Source organism: Cyclopterus lumpus, chromosome 24, assembly GCF_009769545.1.
Source record: "Cyclopterus lumpus isolate fCycLum1 chromosome 24, fCycLum1.pri, whole genome shotgun sequence".
NCBI classification, from domain to species: Eukaryota; Metazoa; Chordata; class Actinopteri; order Perciformes; family Cyclopteridae; genus Cyclopterus; species Cyclopterus lumpus.
The window spans coordinates 5961642-5983846 of record NC_046989.1 but is presented as its reverse complement, the minus strand read 5'-3'; the positions used below and the strand labels follow the sequence as shown (position 1 = coordinate 5983846).

The 22205-nt window shown below is 44.6% G+C and overlaps 1 protein-coding gene across 2 annotated transcripts in view; it reads right to left on the bottom strand.

The window, feature by feature from the left end:
- The window catches only part of nkain2 (sodium/potassium transporting ATPase interacting 2), a 58780-nt gene that overhangs the window by 12299 nt on the left and 24276 nt on the right, over positions 1-22205 (bottom strand). The window contains exons 2-4 of one of the 2 annotated variants that reach the window (XM_034527768.1): positions 15572-15709; positions 14314-14394; positions 2532-2732 (exon numbers count right to left, since the gene is read on the bottom strand). In XM_034527768.1, the coding sequence (XP_034383659.1) occupies positions 2532-2732; positions 14314-14394; positions 15572-15709 (420 nt within the window). The remainder of the gene's footprint in view (positions 1-2531; positions 2733-14313; positions 14395-15571; positions 15710-22205) is intronic. The other variant, XM_034527769.1, reaches the window with a different exon arrangement.

Sequence of the window (22205 nt, the reverse complement as noted above, 5' to 3'; positions counted from 1 at the left end):
ATGTCATACGCACAAAACGCCTGCTCAGAAAAGATGGGAAAATATGATCAAATTCTTCATTCAAGCCAGTATGAAAAACATTAGGGGTGATATTAGGTATGTTTTATAATATCTGCTGTTATTACAAAGTCTGCCACATTCAATTCAGGGGTCTGCGATTGATGTGAGACGATGTTCAATCGAAGCGAAGTCACAGAAAGCAACCGGAACATGATTTGACAACGTGATTACTGTGAAGGAGTTGGCCCGCTCGACAGAAATGGGCCACGGCAATTTCAAAATAAAGGTAAAAATGTATTTATCGGCAAGTACCAGTTGCCCAGCCAGCTACACCAGTAAACATGCAAACAACCAGTCCAGCCCAACAGAACCCCCCAAAAAAACGTGCATTTAGTCAGGCAGCGGGCCGGTTGAACGTATACTATTAAGGACCCTGACAGTGTTTCCACCAATTACAGCGGAGCAGCCAGCCAGTCGGCCAGTCAGCCAGGGAACCAGTCAGACTGCTGAGTGTGTGCTCATGGAGCATGACAGTGTTTCCACACACCAATTACCGCGAGACAGTGGTGCAGCCGCGTGGTGGCTTGGCACTCAGCCACACTATAAGTACCACTATCGATTGACAGGGTGCACGAGGATAGCGGGCGCGTGCACGAGAGAGAGAGAGAGAGAGAGTGTTTATTGCGCCGTATTCGTGATGGTGAGTGTGCTTGGGAGAAAGAACAGAAGAAGACGAGCCTCAGTGGAGGAGGCCGGGATGAAAGGTGACAGGCCTCCCTCATTCTTGCTCTTCATGTCTGTCTCTCTCTCTCTCTCTCTCTCTCCGCCGTCTCTTCTGATCCTGCTAATTACCGCGGGTTTGACGGCGCAAGAGAAGAAGAAATACAGAGGGCGAGGGAAAGTGACAGTCATCGAAACAGAGGGAAGGAAATCGCTTTTTTTGTAACCATGAAATAAGACAGAGGGAGAGAGAGAAAGAGAGAGAGAGAGAGAGAGAGAGAGTCTCTAAAGCAGCTAATCCAGCCCATTCTATGTTAATGAGGGTAAGAAGTTATTAACTTAATGGAGACTGGATGCTTTTATTCAACCACAAAGTTGCACAATCACACCAAATTCCCTAACCCATGGGGGCAGACACAGTTGGGATGCTTGTAATACACAATAGAATACATTAAACTAAATGTACTAGTGACTGTAACTGAACACCATTTTAATAATTGCATTTATTTCAAAGCACTGCATCACACACACACACACACACACACACACCACTAAAAGCACTTAATCTAACTCAGAGACTCACACAGCACATTATTAAATTAACAGCTAATGCAATAAAATGTTATAACTAAAATAAATAGTTCAATCATTTGGGATTTTATTTCTTTTCTTTAAACGAGAATATCAACACAACATCAATCTGTATGGATGGAATCTCTCATAATAAGGCCCGCAGAGCTTTTCTCAGCTTGTTGCCTCGTTTGTGTTGATCTCAACTATTAGGCCGACCTCACCGCTTTCATCAGCGGCGTTTCCGGCGGCAACAAGCCAGCAAACCGGGGTAAGCTCCCGGTGCTGCGCTGCCTGCCCGGCACCAACCAGCAGACAGAAGAGCGTATAGCGGCTCGCTGGGAAACATTCTGAGGCCAAGAAACAACGACAGGGAGAGTGAATGTCGGTCTCACGCTTGTTGAGGAGCTCGAATCGCTTCTCCAAATGAATAAAAACGTTGCTTCCCGTGTGCTGAATGTGTTATTTGAAGCTGTTTGCTAAGTGATTTGTTGCATTGTTGTTTAAAGTAGGCTATACAGTGCTGGAGTCACTATTTGTTGAGCCTAATTTATCTCTGAAATATATCAAATGTTGCCTCCAAGTAAGTTACAACATAGATAATTAGTATTCTGTATGTTTGGCTCATACAACAAATTAAAAAACAACAGTTATTGTTATTGGTGACAAGCAGGGGTGTTTCTTTTACAAGAAGATTTGATCTGCCGTAAATAGCTGGCAAATTAACGGCAACTCAGTGAGATGACTCAATGACATTCCTTACATTTTAGCTTTGGAATAAGAAGACCCTAGAAACTCTTTGGATAATGAATCTGACTTTTAATAGAAGCCCATTTACACTAAGCATGAACAGTTAATGTTTCGTAGCGGGATCAAGCTAATTAAATAAGTCAATTTCCACTTTTTCATAATTGTCGTCCATGCTTTTAAATCCAGTAATCTTTCTCACAATGCTACCTGTGCTCAGTCCCGACCTATAACGGACACAAGGTTGATTCACTGCCTTTTAGCAAATATACAAGTAATTTGTTAAAAATGTTAGCCAATTAAAAAATAATAATAATAAAATAACAAATATGAAGACAAATGTCTGTTTACAACTGCTACATATTTAAAGTAGCAGCCACCGTGAGGCCATTGAAAGCCTTTAGCCCAGATAATAATGTGAATACTGCATGCGGGTACTCCAGTTTGAAATTGCACTGCACACTAGAAAGTACTTATTTAGCTGAAGTACTTACAGCCAGGAGTATCTGCAGCGAGGAGTGGGCCACCTCTATGAACTGGAAATCCATCAGACAGCCGGCTATAGATATATACCGGTGGTCCTCGGGTGCCCAGGAGGGAGGAGGGGTGATGGGTGTCACCCTGCACCCCGGGCCGTTCTCCATCCACCAGGAGCGGTGCATGGACAGGTTGAACGTCAGGACGAGGTCCGAGTCCTGAGGGGAAAGAGTCGGGGGGGGGGGGGGGGGGGGGGCGAAAAGAGAGAGTTGAATGGCATCCTGAAGGAATTAAGACACAAAGCAGACCTGGAACAAGGCCGCAGCGCAGGTTTATAACCAAGTTTGACTTTAAAGCAAAACTGTTTGTCAAATCGAAGTCTGAGAGATAACCGGAGAGACAGAGGAAGAGGAGGAGGAGGAGAAGGAGGAGGAGGAGGAGGAGGAGGAGGAGAAGGAGGAGGAGGAGGAGGAGGAGGAGGAGGAAGAGGTGGAGGAGGAGGAGGAGGAGGAGGAGGAGAGGGTTTGGCGAAAGCTAAAAATAGATCTCCAATGATCTGGGATAACTCCGATTAGGTCCGAATCATGCACGGGCGGGTTATGATGAGGACAATAGGGGAGGGAGAGGGAAGAAAGAGAGAGGAAGAGAGAAAAAAAAAATGGGGGAGACGTCCGGTTTTTGTTTTGGTGTTTTTGCAACACAAGCTCCTCGCAGAACAATCCCGAAGCTGCGGGGGTGCCATTAAAAAATGAGAAGCGCATGGAAAGGGACAGTTCAGACTATTTGAAGCGGGGGAGGGGGGGGGGGGGGGTCGTACGAGGTTCTCCCTGTCAGTGGAATGGCGGTCTGCACCAGGGAGGCAGGAAGGGAAGGAAGGGAGCTGCTCTCGCCACCTAAAAGAAAGTCTCACAATCAATATCCGTTTAAGCGCACGCTATATTTTGAATATTTTCATTTAGCCCCTGCCCCATGCATTGCATAGCAGTATATTGTACAGTAGGTATAATACACTGACCATGCATAAGCACCTCATACAACCCCCCCCCCCCCCCGGCTTCAAATGATCCAATCTTTCCCCTTAATGTGACAAACATCATTGATCTTGCCAAACCATGGCTCCCAAAAGGGTGGATGGATTGTGATGGACTTTTGTGAAGACAGTCAAGGTCCGCAGAGAATGCATCCAACTCCCTCTGACATTTGCTCCATCGCTATCGTGAGGCTGACGAGACACATTTTGTGAAACATGGATATCCATGAACACGGTCGTTGCTGTCGTTGTAGTTGTGGTTATCATTCTCGGTGTGGGCGGCGGCCCTTTTAATCTTGTTGTTCTACAGACTTTTCTCCGTTCAACTTTGTCCGCCACAGCGTGAGCAGACCAGCAGAGAGAACTTAAAACAACGCCCCCAGAAGCTGCAACCAACAGCACAACGGACAAAGAGTAAACAAACAAACGTTTTTTTGCGGCGCCGTGTTGTTTCAGTCCTACTTGCCGCGCAGTCTGCTGGCGCTCCTCTACAAATCCTTTTAATTCTAAAAGCCTAAAAGAAGCGCAATAAATCAGTGATGATAGTCGTCTTGGTTTAAATAATGCAAATATTAACGACTCCTTTTAGCGAGGAGAGACATAGATCATTCCACAGATTGGCCATGCAAACTAATACATTACACACACACACACACACACACACACACACACACACACGCCTTTTTGTCTTGCACTACCATTAGTCTAATGAAAAGCCTTAATGCTCTTTAAAAGCATGCTGAAAACAAAAACTGACTCATTTCATTTGCTAATTTTATTTTGCGGTGATACATCTTTTTTTAATACCTATATATGTATATATATATATTTTTTTTTATATATATATATATATATAAAAATGTTATTCCCTGTAGTATTCAATCAAAATTCAATTATCTTAGTGCCCTCAAAGGTTTTCTTGCTGTTTTATTGATATGAGAGATTTACTTTCAATGTTCGAGATCCGAGACTGTGATGCATTTCGATTGACTCTCAACGGTTCTCAACATGGCGACGGCGAGCCGGCACCTCACAGCTAACGGTGCTAACAGCGCTAACGGTGCAGACTACGGGGAAAGTGCTGACAGAGCTATCAGTGTTTACCCGAGGGGGAACCGGAGGGTGGGTGCTCCACTATGTCTTTACATAGCAAACAGTTGTTTGATGCTATATTAATTGATGAGATGGTTAAATGCAGCTCCTTTAAATCTAAAACCGGCAACAGGGTCACAGAATATGAAATAATCTCCTTAATGAGCCCAGACTACATTTTCACTGAGAAAACACACGTTGAACGACTACAAAAGTGGAACAAAGAGGTAAATAGTCCCATAGAGGTATGAAAGCTCATCACTTTTCAACAAGAAACACCTTTTCACTTTTTTAGATGATGAATAAACAAAAAGATAAAAAGAGACAGGTATTCAATTCTCACGTCAATATTACCTGTTTATTACCTGTATACTCCACTTTGTCCATATACATTATCATTACCACATCTCTACTTAACTCTGTCACCTCCCTCCATATTGTTCTTGCTTGATTTTTAACCGTTCCCCTCTCTTCTAATTTATACAATGGTCTCTCTTTTGTCTCTCTGCCCCCACCCCCCCTCTCCCCTTTTTTCCCCCCTCTTTTCTTCCTTGGCCTCTCTCTATTTCAGCGTAATGAGTAAATGCCTCATTAGCTCCGAGCTTGATTAATGCCATCTCCCCTTGTTGTGCTCCTCTTTTTAATGAGTAAAATCTCTCTAAATTTCTCTCTTGCTCCCTCTCTGCCATCACTCTGCCCCCCCCCCCCCCCCATCCACCCGTCTGTCTCTTCCTGTTGCTGCTTTGCTCCAAATCTTTCTCCCTCTCTTCTTATATTTCATCCCCTCTTTTCTTTCTTGCTCCCGTTGCTCACTGGTCTCTCTCTCTCTCTCTCTCTCTCTGTTGGGAGGGAGGCAATAATTATTTCAGTACAGTCTCTATCGGTGCTTTTCTAACGAGCCTCTCGAACACACACAAACACAAACATACACAAAAACAAAAAAAAAAGTAATTATGAGGGAAAAGCTGAATTTGGCAAAATGCCGTCAAGGCCGAGGAGGATGCATTGCTTCAAATTCTGCAGTTTTCTCTCCCGCTGTGATGGCAATGAGAAGGGAAGAATGTGCCCGTTATTTAGTTAAGTTAAGTTAGTTGTGTTTACCACTTGAGGACAAAAGCAGCGCTCATTGATTCATACGTATGGACGGAGATCATTTCTAAAAGAGATATTGTAAGTTATAAATATAGCAGCAAAAAAAAAAGAAGCACTAACCAGAAGAGGTAATCAATCTGCCAAAAAGAAAAAGAAAAAGTGTATAAATTGTTAATCCGCTTGGGAAATTAGCTTTTTTTTTTGCATTTAAAATTGCTTTAAATTCCAATGTACCTGGAGTGAAGCGTGATGTCATGTTGTCTATACGGGTTCATTTAGCCACATCGATATGAAACGAACCACGCCGGAGCGAACAAAAGAGAACCAAGAAAGGAAAGGCACTCGTGTGTGTTGTTGCTCTGCATTCAGCTGTGTGTGTGTGTGTGTGTGTGTGTGTGTGTGTGTGTGTGTGTGTGTGTGTGTGTCTGGATCCTGCGCATGAGTTCATTCAGGTTACAGGGTCGGTAATAAAGCGTGGAACCTGGACTGGTACTAATAATAAAAAAAGCTGCATTATCTCTCCTTTCTAGTCATCCAGCAGCAGCGAGCCTCAAACAACAAACCTCAAACGCCACAGAATGGAGAAGAAAATTATATTAAAAATCCGCATTTAAAAATTAAGCCCATTTTTCCAAAGTATGCATAGTACCAGTGTACGCTGGTGCTTTTGCAATAAATAAATGAATCCCTAAATATGAACAGTGTTAGTGTTCACAAACTGCACACGCGATTTTTTCCAATTATTCTACATTTACCAGCGGAAAAACAAAACAATTAGATTGCAGCCGTGTGCCGGCATTGATGTATTGATTATATATGGGGGAATGTATCTGACATTGCAGCGTTTAACCCGTGATGGTGAAGCCACGGCTCCCAAATAATGTTGAGGTAGTAATCTGTCTGGCGATGAATGGGCTTGTTTTGGCTTACAACCTCAAACAAAAGACATTGACTAGACCTGTATTCGTATATATATATAACTGTGTGTGTGTGTGTGTGTGTATGTGACACACACACACACATACAGTCTATCATTTCCAGTGTGCTAGTTGAGGATCATGCACTCAAGCTCTCAGGTCTTTGTCTCTGACTGTGGGCAAGTGCCGCTTCAATGAACCACATCTGTTTCTCCTCTGCCTTCTCTCTCTCTCTCTCTCTCTCTCTCTCTCTCTCTCTCAATTTCCCCTCAATTTCCCACTCTGTTTTCCTTTGTCTTCTTTCTCAGGAGATGGAGGGTGAAAAGACCAGTGGAAATGCTATTATTTCCCTTGATGCCCTCTTAATGGTACCTGGAGCTACATTTGAAAAGCAGTTTAACAATTAAAATTAAAAAAAACAGGGTCAGTCTTTGCAAAAGAAAAAAAAGTGTGTGTTTTCAACAAAATATATATAGCTCAAAACCTCGGCAGTGCAAGAAAAAGGGGCACTCGGAAATGAATTATTCAGCGACACCGAGTCCAATTCTGATCAAAGCAGTTGTGACGTCAATAAAATTTGTGTGTGTTTTTTTTTTTAATACCATTTCTGAATGCTGTTTTTCAGGATATGCAAATGTTCAGTTCACAGTTTACACTGTCTGGACAGGATATTACCAAATGTGTAAATGCATTGGTTTCAATAAGAGACCTTAAGCAGCAAAGTTCAGGGATTAAGAATCTTAGCCTGAGACAGTTTAGTTTTTTTTACTCTCCAGACACAGAAATATTTTGGATGGATGGACAGAGGTCAGAAGGGAAGGAGTGCCAGTTTTTACCCACGAGTGCTTCAGCATCTGCTCTCTGGACACACACACACACACACACACACACACACACACACACACACACACACACACACACCTTATAAAGAATACCAACTCACACATGATCTAATACCTTCCACATGCATGCTCCAAACATACGATACAAGCTCCAGCAGTCATGTCATGAAGCAGACAGACAGACAGACAGACAGACAGACAGACAGACAGACAGTGTTTGACATACTGACGGACAACAACAGTCAGTCAGATATTCAGTCGGTCCAGCAGCCAGAAAGATCAGCAGCAGATCATCAAACTAAAGGGCAGAAAACCCGTGAGTGGGCGATATTAGCTTTATTCTCTCTCAAGTCAATTTTTCCCTCTATTTAACTCAACCTCTATCTTTTTCCCGCGGCTCTCTCCCCCCTTTTTTTGCTCTCTCCACGTCACTCTGTCTGTGTTATTTCACACCAATATCATCAGTCACGGTGCATCTCCCTATGTTGTTATTGCTGTGATTTCCCATGGGTGTCAGATGAGGCCTTAACCCATAATGCCTAAAGCACTTCTCTCCTATCAGATTGGTTGCGAGTGTAAGGGAATTGTTTGTGTGTGTGTGTGTGTGTGTGTGTGTGAGGTTGGTTGGTAGATATGAACTCCGTTCCGGATCCTGACCCTGACCTTATAACCACCCAGAGCCCATTACCATCTATAAGCAAATGCCTCAACATAACAATTTGAACCATCTTCGATCTTTGAGTTTGGTGGGGCCAATTATAGCGCTGCCACCCGCACACCAGGTGGGATCCATAATTGCATAAAGGAGGGGGGGGGGGGGGGGGGGGGGGGGGTTTGGTGTTGCAAGCTTTCAATGGGTTAATTGGTTTTCTGAAAAAACCCAGAGCCATGCCGTAAGCAATAAGTCACATATGCATTGGAAAGGAAATGAAAAGCAGACTGCGTGTTATGTGAAAGGTGTCGCTTGTGGTGATGAACACAGAATCATCACCCAGCTCTGCAGGTCCCCTCAGCTCAAAGGAGCTTTTCTTTTCGTATTTAGTTCTTTGTTTCGGAGTCGGATATTAGTCGTAGATGGTGGAGACCAAAACAGAGGGAATGAGAGAGTGAATGTTGGACTTAAATTGGTTGGTTGACCGACGTTATCCGTGAGTCAAGATCCCAAAACGTGAATTAAGATCAACAGAAATGAGGAACTTTTGGAAACATGGCACACGTCGTAACACACTTCAACCTCCCTTCGTTGTTAAAACTAGAAGACGATACTCGGGGCCTTAGATCTGAGGAAGCTCATTTGAACAAATCTTCAAAACGTGACACAAAGAGGAGTTTTAAAGCACGGGCAGATTCCTCTCGCCTGCAAATAAAACAAACATGGCTGCTTACACACCGGGCCAAACAAAACCCTGGAACAAGTCAATCCATTATCCACCGCGGCATACGGCCAAACTGTGTTTAATCAGCTGGTTCTGCTTTAAAAAGGAAAAAGGAAAAAAAAGAAACCTTGGACCTATAACAGCAACGACGAACAATCAGAAGGAATCGCCAGCAATAATCGCTCAAAGTGATCAAATTGGCTGGCGGGGAATGTCCCACCAGAGTCGTGTGGATGAGAAAAGAAAAAAGGCAATTTCATGCCACGATTTCAACAAATGCGTCCATTGATCAAACGCAGTCAGGGTTGATGCATTAGCTCAGTGACTCGGGGTGGATGTTTTAACTAGAACGCCTAGGATCAAATGTGTGGGATGTTCGTTGATTCATTGTCTCAACCGGGCGGTTGGGAGTCATATTAAGTGACTATTAGCATTCAAACTGGACCCAGCAAGCTGTTTTTTGTAAATTATTATTTTTTTAACTTTCCGCGCATGATGAATGAGGTGGTTCGCAATTTGATTTACTGTCATATTTCTTCCACAGAAAAGAAAAGCTGGTAAACAGCAGCTATTGATGTCGATATGAACTTTTTTCTCCCCGTTCGATCTTCCCCTCGAGGTTTTCGTTGCTCAACTTTCTCTTTGTTTCTACTCCTTCTTTCTCCCTCGTTCCCTCTGTTCTTTTGAAAGAGACACAGATCCGTAACGCGTCATAGTTTATAGCTCCTGTCCTTCGCCTGTCTAAACCTCTCCGTCTCTCTCTGTCCGCCCGTGATGCCTGCCTCCTCTACCCCAAATCTTTCAGTCTCCTTCAGTTTCTCATCCCCCTCCCTCCACCTTTTTCTTCTTCTTTTTAATCTCTCATTCTACCACATTCCCTGCAGTTATCCCTCTCTCTCTCTCTCTCTCTCTCTCTGTCTGTGTGTGTGTGTGTGTGTGTGTGTGTCTCCACTGTGTGTTTGCAAACTGAATTAAGATGCCTGGACAGATTCGGGAGTCAAAAATGGCCCCGTTTGTGAGACTGTTTGTTTTTGGGGATTTGTCCCTTGTGTTTTTCCTCCGACTGACAAAATGAATGACGGGTTCTCCAAAATACTGCCAGAGCAAACAAACAGACGCACGCTTTGAAACATACAGTATGCAACAAAAAAAGAAAAAGTATGAAAAAAAAAAAAAAAACCTCCCACACAGCATGGGGTAGGGGGTTAAATGACAGCTGAGCGCGCTGGATGCGTGTACAATGTGTGCGTCTGTGAGTCTGCAACTTTTATACGACACAGTGGACTACTGACAGTTAGCTGTCTAGGAGTGTGTGAGTGTGTATGTGTGTGTGTGTGTGTTGGGTGGATATGAATATGCGCGCTTGCAAACGCAACCCGGTGACAGTTCCCTCTCCGCGGCCTCCACTCCAAAATGTGTCAGGGATGCCACATCAGAAATCTTTTTTAAAGATTAATTCTGTGGCATTGCTGCTGTGTTAGATAGTGCGGCGGTGAGTGGCAGGAGGGATGGAAGTGTGACACACTGATGTGTGGTGTGAATCTCAGGCTGAAACTCAAATTATTGTCAAGGCAGGTTGTACACCTTATCTTGCCTCTGGGGCTCCACGGAGGCCTTAGGGGAGGACAAAAGATATACGCATTCGATAGAAAAGAAAAAGAGTTGAGAGGGCAAAGTGTGTCGTTTACAAGACCAGTGATGAAGCAAATTATCAATCAGTTATAAATTATTGCAAAACATTTGCTGCTTCACAGATACAAATATTTGCCCTTTTTTTTAGGCGTTTTCTGAACAGACCAAATACGCATTTCTGAAAGCTGAATGCTTATTAGTTGGCAAATGTGTTGATCGCTTCTCTGAGTAGTCAGCAGGAAGCCCGCCGAGATGCAAATGGGGATAATAGAACACGGGGAAGAAACAGCCGTGTGAAGAACGGAAAAATAAAAAAAGCCTACACACACACACACACACACACACACACACACACATATACACACCTCGTAGTCTTTTGTAATGTGGGTTCCAGAAACGTCCCACAAAAAAATGCTCAGACTTTTTATTGATTGCATATTTTTTTCTATACCAATATGTGTCCGTAGACGAGCAGCTGCCTCGTGGGCACTTCGATCGTCGAACGTATACAACAATGTCGCCCGAACTTTTAAACGCTGCTCGTTGTCGTGCATTTGCACTCAGCCCCATACTCCCCGACTCAGCATCTCTCCTCCGAAGCCACCGTTATCTCCATCGTGAATCGCGATGATGCGTTTTTGTTCCCTCCGCCCACGTACACCGACACGGCAAACACGTCAGTCACCGAGAAACGGGACTTCTTTTTCTTTTCACTCGGAATGGGGAAGCCCGGCCTTTTAAGTATTCACTTACCTCCCCGAGAGGCCGATCAGTTATTTCTTTTTCTAATCTTACAACTGCTGGCACTCAGGATGCACAATCTGGATATCAGTTCTACTCATGGGTAAAAAAAAAACTAAAAAAAAAGTGTTGGGCGCTGGAAGATTACATCAAAGCTACAGTACGAATCCAAGAGGCACCGATAACGTGGCATAAAAAATGAAGCGGCGGGCTGGTGTCTCCGCCTCTTTCATGCAGATAAAGACGTCAGATCTCTGTAATGAAGAAGAATGGACTCTGTCGCAACCGCTTTCGTCCCGTGACCCCAAAGTAATGGCCCGAGTGCATAGAGTATTGTATTAAATTGGCACTTGGTACTGGCCGATACATAAATCCCCCGCATTATGAATCTCCATACGATCATCACTATGCCCATAAATAGCAAAGCCTTCGTGAACGGCGACACATTTCCTCAAGTCTTGACATTGGAGAGAGAGGGTGATTGAAAAGGAGGCGAGAAGGTGAAGAAGAAGAAGAAGAAGAAGAAGAAGAAGAAGAAGAAGAACGAGGAGCGTGGGACAGATTCACATGGCACTTTGCTAAACAACATGAAAAAGACTTGATTATAGGGAGAGGGGGGATGAATTACATGGAGAGGGAGAGAGCGAGGCACGGGAGGGAGAGAGAGAGAGAGAGAGGGAAGTGGCATCAGAAAGCAAAAAGAGAGGGAGATTTAAGACATTTTCATTTCTTTCACAGTTTTCTTGAAACCCCATCATTTCCCCTATCGAATACCAGAGCTATTTTTGATCCAGTTCACTCACTGAGATACATAAAGCTATGGCGCGTACTCATCTTGCTCTCGTCTCCACCGTGTACTCCCTGTGTGTGTGTTACATTTAAAACGAATGAGGCTTTGAATTCGGAGGCTTGTCGTTCTTTATTAAAACATTCATCACCGGGTTTAGCTTGGGACGAGCAGCTGAAACGTCGGGGAGTCAGTTTATGTTATATTACTGTTTTATTAAATGTTAGCACGCTGACCTGCTTTCACGAGACTGTAGACGTTCCAAGAACCGGGGACATTACGTAACGTTACTGATATATAATGCTGCTCATAAGCTCAACAGGTTAAGCAGTCAACACCTTTTGAGGAGGCGACATATGCGTGCAGATATCATTAAATGTGTTTTTTTTCGGGGGATTAAAACCGTCGTATGGTTGTTATTGGAGTGTACATCTTTTGGGGGAGTTTCTTTTGTTCTGGACTGAGTGGCAACAATCACAGGCGTACTCATCCTTGTTTTACATTTGGTCCATTGTAATAATATTCCTCAGGTCAGTAAGCAAGCCCTGGAACGGTAGGTGATGTATTAGCAGCTCGCACAGCAGCTGGTGGATGTGGGCTCCCCTTCTCCCTCAGCAACTGGGTCAAGGTTAATGCGCCCTTGAGCACGCAAACTGTTCTGGTCATAACAACAAGCTGTTCGGCATCTGGCTCCAGAGTGCCTCTCTCTGATTGGTCAGCGGGTAATTGACAAAGGTGTCGCTAATTAACTGGTTGTTTCACCCTCGTTAGAAAACCTGTTGGCGAGAATTATTCCACTCATACGATTTGGTGAATACATGATATGCCTTTTCATTCCGAACTAACAGTAATTATGATAAATAATCTGTAAACGCCAAAAAGATGAAGCTTCCGATCGATGATGTGTGGTGTTGTTAGTGCACATTTGTGTGATTTATAGCGCGTTACATAACTGTCCAATAGAACGAGTAACTCAGAGCCAATTGGGATGGGAAAAGCACATTTCTTGTTCGGCACCACACGGCGGAGTGTAATCAGCTGTAATCAGCTCTCCCATCAACTGATTCCTTCTGTTTATGGAAGCGCTGATTGGACCTAATTAATCGTGCAACTTAATACGTATTTTGAAAATTGGCTAATTTCACCGCGGAAGGGCTTAAACCGCGACCATAAAAAGAGAGTCTGAAAAGACTTGAATGACCTCAGCGAGTGTCCCGCGTCTACATAAATATCTGTGTGTGCAGGGGACGCAAAGAAGTGACACGCAAACATCAACACGGAGCGGCTGGTGAGAATTATACCGTTTACGCTAAGCCACTTAATACGACGTGAGACTTCACATTCTAGAGACGTTTAAAGGTGGAAATGAATCCGTCTCTCCAGGCGGGCCTTTTCCTCCTCCCAAGAGAAACTGGGTCAGCGAGCGGCCAAGATTCAAGGATGTCAATCAATGTCTGCATCTCACTACTGCATTTTATTTCTTTAACTGCACTGCAACTTTTATTCTATTTCTTGCTTTTTAAAAAAAAAATGTTTTAATGAATGTTCTTAATTGTTTTTAAATCTCGTTTTCTTTTGCATTGCGTTTTCTTTTAATGTTTCTTTGTGAAGCACTTTGAATTGCCTTGTTGCTGAATTGTGCTCTACAAATAAATAGAAAATCGTAATAAACGCTGCTCATAAACAAAAATATAAGTAAAACCAGTAGCATTACCGCCTCGCTGTTGATTTCCTCCTTCAACCAGTCAAGTTGCAGTTCACATCCATGTCTGTCTAAAACGTCCTAATTCATCCTGTTTAACACGTGTGGGAAATTGTCATACTTATCAAGGAATTATGAAGTTACGGCAAAACATGTGACGTAACCGTCGACAACCACATTCCTATCAGTTCATCCTGGAGTCTAAGTGGATGTTTGAGGAGGTGTGCGGATGGACGGACGACCTCAGAGGCATAACAATAACAATAAACAGCTCGGTGCTGCAGTTTTTAACAAAACGTCTTCAAAACGGGAGAACTGCATCTTCGGGGGAGTATTTTCAGCTGCGGATGAATACACTTTGGGCATCATAGTGAGTATGAATGGCAGGAGGACGGTGTACGTGTCCTTTGTGATAAAGGAACATGGCACCCGGTGCTAAGGTGTGGATCACTGATGTGTTTAAGTAGTTTTGGGAATAGAATAGAGCTCTATAGTGCAGAGGAATAAGTTATATCAGACTCTTGTTCGTAGAATCAATTCATTGCCGTCGTCAGCCTTATTCTTGCATCTGAATTTTGAAATCCTTACTCTGGATAGATCTCCGACCTCCAGGTAGAAACAGATGATGAACACATTCCAGGTCATCCACACGACCAGCCAGGCTGCGTACTGCAGAGGAAACAGGTAGGGGGGGGGGGGGGGGGGGGGAGAAAGTGAGAGGCAGACGAGATCTGACAGGTCTTTGTTGTAGATTAAAAATGCATGTTTATGTCTTGCATTTGGAGATGGAGAGAGAAAGAGAGAGGGAGGCTTCACTTTTGATGTTGTTAAGATGCGGAGAAACAACAACAACCGACGAGTGCAACCAATCACCTGAACCAAACCAGACTGAGAGATAACATATATGTGTGTGTGTGTGTGTGTGTGTGTGTGCGTGCGCGCGCGTGTGTGTGTGTGTGCAATTTGCGTTTGGCTCATGTCTACAGGTTTAAAGTGTGCGGCTCATCGTAGGAGAATGGATTTGCCCCAATTTTTTATGTGTGCAAGTGGTGTGTATTCAATGTATTAAGTGTGTGTATTTAGTGTCTTGAGTGTGTATCCATAAGTGATGGAAGTAAAGCAAACTTTATAAGTTTGGATGAAACTTTTATTCCCTTTCTTTGTCTGAATCTTCTCACTCAATTGTCTCTTTCTGTGTGTGTGTGTGTGTGTGTGTGCGTGTGTTTGTGCACGTGGAGGTCGGTGGGGTTTATATGACGTGTGGGAGGGCTGTGCGGAGGCCCTGCAGCCGCTGTGAGAACTTCTGAAAGTTTTTCTGACACATGAATTATTTCACCGTCAGCTGCCAGAGACACAGAGTATAGAAACAAATACATTCAACGAGGAAAGTTATTCCTACACCCACTCCACATCACTATAACCTTATATTTACCATGTAATCAATTTGTTATTAATTTGGCATTGTCAGCCGTATACATTATTTATGTAGAGCTTCGCTATTTGACGCTGCAGATATGAACATATGAGAGAGGATCAGTTGTGAAAAATGTTTTATTTTAGATTATTCTGTACACACAGTGCAGTTAAAGGTATTACTATAATAATAATAATGTTCATGGATGATAGTGGTACGAAACCTACAAAGTACGTCAGGAGCTACAGAAAATTAAACCTTTAAACGGTCCCTCCAATCATTCAGCCCTCTTCATTCGATGAGGAGAGCAGAGTATCGTTTAATGAGAGGCCTGTTGCTATAACTGGGGCAAAGGATACGTGTGTGTGTGTGTGTGTGTGTGTGTGTGTGTGTGTGTGTGTGTGTGTGTGTGTGTGTGTGTGTAAAACCCACCCCGGTGACATATCTCGGCCTGAACTGAATCGTGCCAAACAGGCCCAGGATGACGACGATGATGTGGAGGAAGTTGGTGAGGATGGGAGCCCACTGGTAGCCCAGGAAATCGATCACCTGGCGCTCCAACACGCTGACCTGAGAGGAGGAAGAGGAAGAGGAAGAGGAGGAGATTAACGGCGAGAAACAACAAAAACAACAAGTGACATTAGAAGCTTTTTGCATGTCCTTTCTATTCTGCTTAAACCCTTTATTTCTGCACAGTTGCCAATAAAGACTCCAGTAATATTATCACGAGTGTGCTTTTAGGTAGATTCCAGTGGATTGTTCACGCCTTGTGTGATTCAAACATTTCCAACAGTCAAAATGTACTGAAAAAACAAACAGATGCATTCATTTCCAAAAATCCACAACACGTTTTTATCGAAGCAAACATTCTGCTTCGATCCATATTTAATGCCCAGGAAGGAGCGGGCAGCCTTGCTGCAGCAGCCCGGGGTTCAAATCCCACCTGAGGCCCCTCTCTCCTCACCCCCCCTCCTTTCGTGTTAATCTGTCCTCTCTTTCTAATAAAAACAATATGGACCAAATACATTTTTTTTAAACTTTGGTTTTCCTCACGTCGCACACAAAAGAAGACGCGCACCTGTATTGGGCCGCCTATAGCATCAACGTAACAGCACCGTAAATTACATTTAAACAACCGCAATAAAACAAAACGTCTCTATTTTGGGGGGCGATGACATCATAAAATATGTCGAAAAAAAAACCCACGGTAGAAGCTTTGAATGTAAAAAAACAAACAAATGTGATTCTGTGCAGCACCCGAATAAACTGTGAGTTATCTATAGACGACTGTTAGACTTCCATGTGTGTGTGTGTGTGTGTGTGTGTCTGTGCTTTAGGTGTATTATCATTCAGTCACAAGAGCCTCATGCTGGGATAGTTAATGAAGTCAGCACGGCGTATGATACGACGCCGCTAAATATATTAACGCACACACAGGGAGCCGCAGAGGGGGAAAGGCACGGCGAGGGAGAGGAAGCAGGAGACAAAGAAGGTGGTGCATTAAGAAGAAAAAAAGAAAGATCACTGTGAGCTTAATTTAGCCCCCAAAAAAGATACTTACAGTTCTGCACTAGCGACTCAAAGTGTTTAAACATTAACCAGCTTACATATCAAATGTGGGGTTTATTTCCCCGTTATTCTCACTCTCTTTGCACAACACACTCGCACATGCACACGCACACGCACACTTCTGGATGGCTGAGTTTAGGGAGGCCTAATGTGAGACCATATGGCAACACTACAGCCGTTCACAGCCAAATAGCAGGTACACACACACACACACACACACACACGGGCACACGCACACAAACACACACGTGAACAGTAACCTTGTGTAAGCTACACCTACTCAACATTAGCTTTAAGTGGGAGACGAGAAGAGAAGGGTATATGAATGAGTGCTCGTGTGTGTGTGCGTGTGTGTGCGCTCGCATTTGTGTGTGTGTGTGTGTGTGTGTGTGTGTGTGTGCATGTCAGGGCAGGTCTGCTCTGCTTGCACTTGACAGCACCTGCTGTTATTGGACACACTGGGCTCAGCTGGCACCACAATGTGTGAGAGTGTGTGTGCGCGCATGTGTGTGTGTGTGTATTGGACACGGTGTGTCTCTTTGTGTCCCTGCCTTTATGTGCGGGACAGGCTCCATCTCTCTGTCTCTCTGCATCTTTGTGTACCGGCTCCATTTTATTATGTAAACGTGTGTCGTGTCCTCCCATTGACAATTATGTAGCGCGGCAATTGTGCCTCTCTCGCTCTCTCTCTCTCTCTCTCACACACACACATGCAGAGGCCATTATGAGATGTCAGGGCCCCCACCAGCACATTACTGAGGCCCCTGGGGGCCCCCTCTTTCACCACCAATAATATAAACAGTCTTAACTCCACACCCACCGCAAAGAACACACAATAGGTTACACACAAACACAAGTGGCCGAGAGAATATTTGTGAGAAGGGATAAATAAATGTATCACACTTTTGGGCAACGACCATATTGATTTCTCTCTCTTAACACACACGACACATCCTTAATGGTGAGTCTTTTTCTTCTTTTTCCGGGGGTTCATTATTCTAACCCGGGTAATAAAGAGCGATACTCGAAAAAAAAACCACACCATCTGGTCGTTTGCGCCGCACTCCTCTTTTGATGTGAAGTCGTCATGACACAGCTGAGCTGCACATCAACTAACTTCAGCCGCCCGTCACTCTTTGTGTTTAAGTCACCGAGAATCTCCTGACGGACGAAAGACAAAGCATGCGCGCGGCCTCCCTCTGCCACCGTCCCAGCATGCCTCGCATGTGAATAGCAGCTTCAGATAAGGTGTGAAGCCGCCCCGGCCTTTCAACAACTGTGACTCCGGAGAGAGAGAGAGAGAGAGAGAGAGAGGGAGAGGGAGCTGCAGACAGTGCAGTCGCTAGCAGCAGCCGTGTTAGCATGACACGCCTTGTGATTTGTGCCGCTGATGAAAGCCTGTGCAGGTGGAGCTTTAAGCCGGCTAGCCGGGTCCTCTGGGATCGGCAGTGACAGGCTTTGATGCTGCCGACAGAGACGTTTCTTTCAGTCTCTGTCGGCGTTCACATTCAGCTCGTTTGTCTGCGCAGTGCATCCACCTGTGGACGCGGCGGGCACATTAGTCTTAATATATGTTGATTTCGCAGAGGCAATTATTTGTTGCACGTATTGACTGAGGATCGTTTGTCCTCTCCTGAAGCTGCGGTTGGCCCTCCATAGCTAACTAGAGAGGCACATTAACGCTGCACAGGTCTGCTTTGAACGTAGGTCATGTGTCTATGTGTGTGTGTGTGTGTGTGTGTGTGTGTGTGCGTGTGCTTCACAAAACACAGGGGAAAGAAAGGCGCCGTCTGTCAATCCGTCTAAAACCAGCACACACTACCTGAGGGGCCGAGGATGTTTATTCCACCCACTGCTTTGTTAGCATAGAGCTCTTGTTAGTGTGAGTTTCCCAAACGCAGTAGTTGGCGGAGAGCCTGACTACAAATCCACAGGGCCCAAAATAATTTAGTTATGTCGTGGCGTCGAAATGAAAAAAATAAGAAAAGTGAAAGACACTCGAACACTCGAGGGAGCAGACTGGCGGGAGGAAGACGAGTGTGATGGGGGCGAGGGAGGGAGAAAGAGTCTTCGGTGAGTTTGGGAATAAGTTTGGTGTGTTTGATAATGACTGATATCAAAGCGTTATTGCTGCTCCAGACAGGGACACGGCTGCACTGCGTCCGGCAGTTACTGAGGTTAGAGGAAGAGATGAGAGTGGTGGTGGGTGAGAGAGTCATCTTCTCATTGTCCCCGATTTCCTCCCTCCTTACCTTCACTCTTTCTTCTTCTAATCTCATTTCCTGTTCTCCTCACCCCCCCTGCTCTCTTTCCTCTCCTACATATTTAATATGCATTCATCTGTTACCAGATCTGTTGTGTCGTTAAAAACAGCAAATTACCTCACCTCCCTCTCTTCCCCTCATTGCTCCATCTCTTCCCTCCATCACTGCGCTACCTTCCCGTCCCCCCCCGTTCGCCTCCTTCTTCTCGGGGCCGCTTCCATCTCCACCGTCTCCGTCTCCGTCTTCTCCTCGTGCAGCATTTCCTCCTCTGTGGCTCGACACCCCTCCACTCCGACCGGCCCCGTTATCTCTCCCTCTCGCTTGCCTCCTCCCTTCCTCAGTCTCATCCGTCCCTCCCTCGTTCCCTCGGCGCTTTTGGCCGAGAGTTTTTTTTTTTTTTTTTTGCTTGGTTCTGTGACCTTTAAAAAAAACTGCTGATCAAATTCTGCTGCTCATCCCATTATAGACGACAGAAGGAAAGGGGGGGGAGGGGGGGTCAGACAGGGTAGGGTGAGATAGATAGCGAGGAGAAGATGCTGGAGAAAGGAATGGGAGAGGAGAGGAGGTATGTAAAGCAGCAGCGATGGAGCGGAGTAAAAAAAAAAAACAGGCAGAGGAAGTGAGAAAATATCCAACCAACTGTATGAGTCAGACAACTAATCAGAAACACATCAGGGTACATATATACGACTTATGTACATTCTGAAACCTTCCTTTTTTTTTTAACCTGCCTCTGTATTCCTCGTAAACTTCATCCTCCCAATAAAACTCAAAAGCGACCGCGGTTTACTGTTAACTGAATTAAGGCCGCATGCCTGCGCCGTATCCCACTGTGTACAGCAAAAGCAATCTCCTATCGATTCGAATCACGCAACGATCAATTCATCTCCATTGGAGGCTATTAGGGACCATTTGTGGCTACTTAGGGCTCCGGGAGAGGGAGGAAAAGACTGCCGGGAGGATGAGCCCGAGTGAAAGGGAGACGGGGGGGGGGGGGGGGGGGGGGGGGGGGGGGATAAAAGGATGAAGAGGAAAGAAGGGAAAAAAAGGGAAAGAGAGAGCAAATGGAGGAGAAGGAAAGAAATATAAGAAGGAATGTGGATATGGAAAAAGACAATGATTATCGTAGGTGATAACCTTTCCATTTAATATCCAATTTCCCCACTCAGGCCAACTCATTGTCATCAGCGCTGTTCATATATAATCCGTAATAGCCATAAAGTCCATAGTCACTCAGCTATAGATAGATTGCACTGCACACAACTCCGAGAGTCTGACTTGAAGTCACCTCAAGGGACGGCCATCGGGCTGCTACACTTAGGGCCGCGGTCGTAAACCTTACGGCAGCAGGAACACACCTGTGATTCATGCGGCTGGCTCGTTGCCTTGAAATGAGTTCGCCGAAACTTCCCAGAGAGTTGTGTTAAGCTCCTTTTGAGCCGCTGAAAATTGCCCAGAAATTGCATCACGTGACGTTATACACGCTGAGGCGGAGAGAGTGGAAAACACAGCGGTGTTCAAACAGCGTGGGGTGTTTTTTGAAAAAAAAACTGACTGGCACCAAAGTTTCTGAAAGGCTGGAAGCAACTTTGTGGCATGCCGACCGATTAAAAAGGAATAACGTGACGAGGTCGAATCAAATTAAACAGCAGACGTTTTTTTTTGCTTTTTTGTACGAATTAAAAAACGTGTGAGAAGACAAGATAGATGTTTCCCCTCTGCTTCAAATTTTAAGATAACCAACTGGCTGGCTGTAGCCTCGTAAAGGGTCAGCGGGTAGAAATTGTTATTGCCTATAGATGCGGTTGCACATGAATACCCCATCACTCACTGCTCCCCTCATGCATGAGCCCATACACGCTGTTGCACATACAAGGAACCTTTGACTTTGGGATTGGTGCATAACAAACTAAAAATACAAACATTTTGAATGTTGTGGCACCCATTCGTTATTATTAAAAAATAAGAAGGTTTGATGTGTAAAAATGTCATTTAACAATAAATTGAATAAACAAGATGTATAAGAACACAGCAGTACATTTTCAGACATCATTCTGACCCAACACTGGTCCCCGCTCGTAGATCCCTGCCCAGATCACACGCATTTGGTTAATCTGTTTGTTTTTTTCTCCACTTTTTGTCGGCCTGTAGCGATGTCGGTTCCGTGTATATCTGGCCCCGCCAGATGGGAAAAAGAGAGGACGCGCGGCGGTGTTAGCCAGTTAGCAAACAACCCTGTAAGTGCCCCGAAGTCGCGTGGAACCGCCGAGATGGATCAAGATGGCAGCGTGTTAATGAAAGCTGTGCTGCGGAGGAGCACTCGCAGGCTGTCATTACGGCCACTCATCTCGACGCCGCGGCTCCAGACAGGCTACTTAGAAATGTGATGAGTAACTGCCGGCCCACAGGCGAGAGATCCAGTTCCTCAACCTAATTTGCGATAATAAGCCCGAGCGCTCCCGAACAAATCGTAACTGCAACTTAAGTCCAATGGAAAGTCCGGCGCACTTAAATGGAAAGCCATCGTGAAAGACAGACGGGTGGACCACACGCATGCATCTAAGTTTTTTCTGCATCTAACTAAATGGCTTATGCATTTTTTTTTTTTTTTTTAAGTAATCAAGGTACCTGTATCGTAATCTGATAATAAATAAGGGTAATAATAGTAATAAGTCAGCCTATCGTTGTGGCGTTGTCATCGATACCAATAATGCACCACTCTGACAATTTCCCTCTGTATTTACTCGTCTCCCCGGGCACCGCGGGATCCCTTTCGCATCTCCTTGTGAATTAGCTGGAGTGATTAATATTCCCTGGAAATATTTCTTTATGTAAACGTGGCATTTAAATGTCAGAAACACCAGCTAATCAGTTTGGTATTTCAACACATCTTCCCTCTCTGTCCGTGGCTGTCCACCCATCGGTCTCTATCTATTTCTACCGTTGCTCTTTTGTTTTCTGTCAGCTGGGTGCTGCTCTCTCTCTCTCTCTCTCTCTTTCTCTCTCTTTTTGCCTGACGTCCTTGTATTGTCCTTTGAAATGCTCTGTTGTCCTTTTGGTTCTTGAGTGGACAGAATTTGCTCTTGATATCGGTGGATACATCGGCTGATTTATTAGAAGTATAATCGAAGTCAATGACGGGTGACAAAGACGGTGACTTTCAAAAGGGGATGAAATTTCTTCTTTCTTTGGGGTCACATTTGTAGGAACGATGAATTCCTCTCGGTGGCAGA